The following is a 5000-nucleotide window of genomic DNA, read 5'->3' as shown; positions in this document are numbered from 1 at the left end:
TTGAGCGCGCTATGACCATATTTGGACATTGTCACAATGTGTTGAATAATAAATATAGATATATGTATAGGGTTACAAATAAATAAACGAGAAGACCTTTAAATAATATTTATTTGTAACCCTATACATATATCTATATTTATTATTCAACACCTTGTGACAATGTCCAAATATGGTCATAGCGTGCTCAATATTCGTGGTGCGTACTCAACATACAGAAGGCTCGATTTCCAGCCGTTTTAGTAGCCAGAGTTCCTTGGGAGGAGGATGATACCAGACTCTCAAAACGGCTGGAAATCGATCCTAACTTAACAGATAACTTAACAGGGGTAGCGACGCATTTTTCGAAGATAATTATTAATCAACAATATTTGTAAAAAGTTTCAAAATACAAAGCAATGTATGGCGTTCTTTTCCAAATTGAAGCTTAATTACTTCTGAAAAATGAGTGGTTACTCCCAATTTTCTCTTTGGATACCAAACTCCGCATAGTTTTGAACCGCGCAAAAATATCCCTGTATCAATAAGCACCAGCAAAAGGAAATCCGAGTATCTCGAGATGCGCAGAACGTATGCGCAATAACAATAGTAGGCACTGTCCTTAATTAAATCCCTAATATAAGCTGGTGCCATATACCATTTAGGGCTTTAAAAGATAAAAGTAAAATTTTAAAATGTATTCTATAACTAACTGGCAGCCAGTGTAATTCTTGCAAAACGGGCGTAATATGGTCATATTTGCAGCTGGAAGTTAGTAACTTATAGCTACAATTGTAGCTGCTGCGTTCTGTACTCTCTGCAGTTTAGTTATTTCACAATCAAGAAGTCCATAAACTGAAGAAGTCCATTGCAATATGCAATTCTGCTTTTGACAAAAGCATGCAGAACCATTTCTAATTTATCTCTTGCTAAAAATTTACTTATTCGCCTTAATATTGTGGAGCCGGAAAAAAGCGTCGCAACAAGACTTAAAAATATGGGTAGACATGGAGAAGTTAGAATCAAATCACGAGCCAAGATATACGCGATCGCGCACTTCAGACAATGGCTTAATGTCTGTTGTGCCAACACGGTCTGCATCTGCATGTACAAGGATTAATTTTCATCAGTTGCTGTCTAGATCCGATAGTAAGAATTTCAGTCTTATCATAATTAATTTTTAGTTTGTCCCTGATTATGGCTCCTGGTTTGTCCCAATACTCCCTAACAAGTATGACGAAAACCACTGTAGAGCTTTTCCGCGTATACCGAAGCTTGTTTTCAAGCGTCTAAGTAAAATTCCATGATCCACTTTGTGCTGCACTTATATCTAAAAGAAGAGTAACACTCTGTGAGTTTATATTTTAAAAGATATCATTGGCGACTTTGACTAACGCTGTCTCCGTACTGTGGTGTCGACGATATGCAGATTGCAACAACGCCGTAAAGACCTGACCGGCGATGTGGTCATATGTCTGATTAAATATAAATACAGCACGCTCTTTAAGCTTAGAGGTGTAGGCCAAATTGCTCACGGAACGCAAGTTCTTAAACACTGAATCTAGACCCAGTTTCTTCAGCAGAGGTATAGCCACAGCCTCTTTAACTTCCAGTTTGCAGGAAAAATTCCTGAACCCAACGAGCTGTTAATTGTCTTCGTAATCACTGGAATGAGAGGCTCAATGCAAGACTTTAGTAGAGGTGTGGGGATAGGATCGAGGCAGCAAGATGTAGATTTAGAGTTCGCAATAGGAATGCACACATCGTCTTCGGTCAGTGGCGCAAATATTTCAATAAATAATGGAGTTGGTGAATCGCTATTTATATCACTATCATCTGGGACAGCACACTGATCAAGCTCATCTCGTGGTCGAGTAACTTTTTGGACAAATTACCTCCCCAAGTCATTTGCAAGGACTGATTTATCCACATAGTCTGAGAAGAATAACTGTGAATTAGCTCTTTCTTAATTATTTCGCGATTATTCCATCTTGCTCACCTTGCACATTACAGGGAAACTATCCTGTAACTGGATGGGTACGACCGTACGAACGGTATTACTAAAATTGGGCGACTCACGTGGTTGGCTTCTGGACCAAGGGAGAGGTCCTGGGAACGAGCACGACAAAGAAATGCACCGAAATATGTGCTGCACGTTTTCCTTTCTTAACGAAACAGGACGTCATTTTCTTGCTTTTTGACGTCAAGTTGTTTTCACTCCGTCGTCTTTGCTAAACTCCGTATTAACGATTAACGGTGAACGGTTCCCTGTCGTATAGGCGTTTCCTAAAGAATAGTGAGGTTTTAAAACGTCACATGGCAGGCAAACGTCTTTCTCAAAGGAAAAGGAAAATTTTCTAATACGAGAATTCTAATGACAAGTGGCAACTTGGCGTTTGCCGGTTCACTTAAAAGTCTCTCTATCACGCTAAAAAAGTGATTGTCTAAATATAAAACGTTCAGATATTCACAACTAATTTTCTAAATATCACATCGGTTGTCTTTCTAACCTTTTTTTTAACCACCTCTCTCCCCGTACTGTCTGTCTGTAATTTTCCTTCTTCCCACGTACTATCCCTGTTTGGAACAGCCTCCCTCAGGAGTTTGTTTATTCCCCAAACCTCACTGCCTTTAGTTCTAGGGTGAATGGGTGGCAAAGTTGCTCTGTGATCTGTAGACTATGGCCTCAATTGGCTTTTTGCAACTACAGTGTTGTAGACAATAACTTTATTGTTCATGTAATTGATTATTTCATTATTTATTTATAGTCTATTTATTTATTTCTTTAATTTATAGATGTGTAATTGCATAATGTGTCAACTTGTAATTTGCGTCACAAGATTGATTATTTGTTTGTACATTCTAGTTACATCGTTGTTATGCAAACAAGTGTTACCGATTAATAAAACAGAACAGATACCCTCTACTTTTTATACCTAGTCAAATTTTAGTTGGAAAAAATAAACCGAGTTTAGGTCAGTTTTCCCGATTTTGGTGTCCAAGTTCAGTCCAAAAAAAGATGACATTGTCGACATTAGCATTGCAACATTTCATTTGATTGGTTTATTTTGGAGCAATCAATTATTGCTTATAATCCGTAAATAGCAACGAACGGTTTACTGAAGTTTATGAAACGTTCTAATTTTGTTATTATCGATGTTAAAATAACTCAAACAACACAAATTATTTGAAATTTTATTGCTGTGAAAGTCGATTCTCACTAGACATGACAAAATTCGGCGATTAATAGGGAGATTTCAGAGCGTAATCTTGAGATCGGGAGATACGGTCCAAAATCTGGAGTCTCCCGGGTTATCCGAGAGAGTTGACAGTTCTAGCTTAAGATTTACGATTAACAACCCAGAGAAATTTTTGCCTTTTTTCCAAAAAGAGAAAAAAAAAGGTTTCCAAAAAGGAAAAAATCTGGAGCTTCTAAATTAACTGAATTACGCGCGAAATTAGCGATTTCGGTTGTTTTGATTGGTGGCGCTGAGATGAATGAATGGCAGGCGCTCAAGACGTTGAAGAACTGTTGATCTTCACAGCTAGGATCGGATCCATTATAAGCTTCCATTTATATATATATGTACAACAATCTTTGCCTTCAAAAACGGATCAAGAACGACACTGAATCGGATCCACTTAAGAGGTAACTTCACTCACAAAGTGTAATTATGGCAGTTGCTGATCTTACCTGTTATAGCATCTCTTTCTTTCACGAAAGTCGATCAACGAAAGATTCCCGCAGACAGTATTTTCCGGCGGTTTTCCTACCCTTTAACTTAAACCTCTCCTTTGTTCAAAATATCTTCTGTATATTTCTATTTCCGGCTTTCGTTTTAACAGCAGTAAACATCATATCGTAGAGAGAAAGGGCATAAACTAAATCTCATGCATTTTAACTTGGACTTGCACCAACGGTTGGTTCGAAGTACAGCTCTATCATTTCTGGAAGTCAGCTTCTCATGCAACTGTGCATGTACTTGAATGAAGTGGGAAAAGATAACCATGACTAATCGCTTCATTGATACCATAAAATTCAAATCTTTTCCTTTCAACAAGAATCGCTTCAAGGGAGTATGAGCGTTTGGCGGGCTTTACTACAACATATTTTTGTTCAGTTGTTTGATAGTTTCGTTTAACCATGGATAGTGGAATTAACTCAACCCATTGAAACAATTTCTTCAGTTCTTTAATTTGTTGTTTAGTGAAAGCGATATGAAATTGCAGGCAAATCGCTCGAAAATGGAAGCAGTCAAAACTCGAAAACGAAGCACGATGGAAAGCTCGCCATTTTGAAATTGGTGTTGGTGTGCATTTCAGAAAAGTCAAGGAGCATTTCTGGTGGCAAATTTCCCTCTGTATTGTTGAAAGAAACGACCTTTACATGAACCCTATTTATTTTTACACAGAATTTAAAAAAAGATTATTCTTTTAATTAAGAGAAATTTAAAAGGAATCTGATTACAACAAATATTATTGTTTTAAATTGTGTTTTATGTTGTTTAGATTTCTTTGGTATATCAAGTATTTCTCTCCCCTGTAGGATAAAAGATGTTTTACTCAGTTGACATTTTGACACGAAAGGGAAGACTTGGTCTTATTTGGTAAGCTTGACAGATCAAAATAAGTTTACCTAGCCTCTCACATAGTCACTCTTCATTAGGGGTATATTTATTCCATTGACTCTGCTTCCTGGGAGTCAAGACTCTCCGCTTAGATTGAAAAATGCTACAACACTGTATCACGTAACAGCAATTTTATGGTACCATATGAAATTATTTCCAATTAAGATTTGATCATTATTGTGATGTAATAAGTTACCTTGGCAACGGGAAAGCCCAGCAAAAACACCCTATATTTTGAATTTAAGGACGTTCGCGCGAAAATTTTTCAACATTGATTTTTTTCTGAAACTTTTACCACTGTAAGATAATGAGTTAGTTATGTCAGAAATGTAAAAAAAATGGGGGGTCACCGACTTCGTTTTGGAGAGAACATGCCCGGAAAAACACCCAAAA

The 5000-nt window shown here is 37.2% G+C and overlaps 1 protein-coding gene across 1 annotated transcript in view; it reads left to right on the top strand.

Annotated features, from left to right (window-relative positions):
• Positions 1-4533: 4533 nt before the first annotated feature.
• Positions 4534-5000, top strand: part of LOC138040581 (meiotic recombination protein REC8 homolog) — a 39833-nt gene continuing 39366 nt past the window's right edge. Inside the window, exon 1 of the mRNA XM_068886277.1 lies at positions 4534-4586. Within this exon, the coding sequence (XP_068742378.1) occupies positions 4534-4586 (53 nt within the window). The remainder of the gene's footprint in view (positions 4587-5000) is intronic.

This window comes from Montipora capricornis, chromosome 3 (assembly GCF_036669925.1).
Source record: "Montipora capricornis isolate CH-2021 chromosome 3, ASM3666992v2, whole genome shotgun sequence".
NCBI lineage: Eukaryota > Metazoa > Cnidaria > Anthozoa > Scleractinia > Acroporidae > Montipora > Montipora capricornis.
This window is presented reverse-complemented; position numbering and strand designations above follow the sequence as displayed.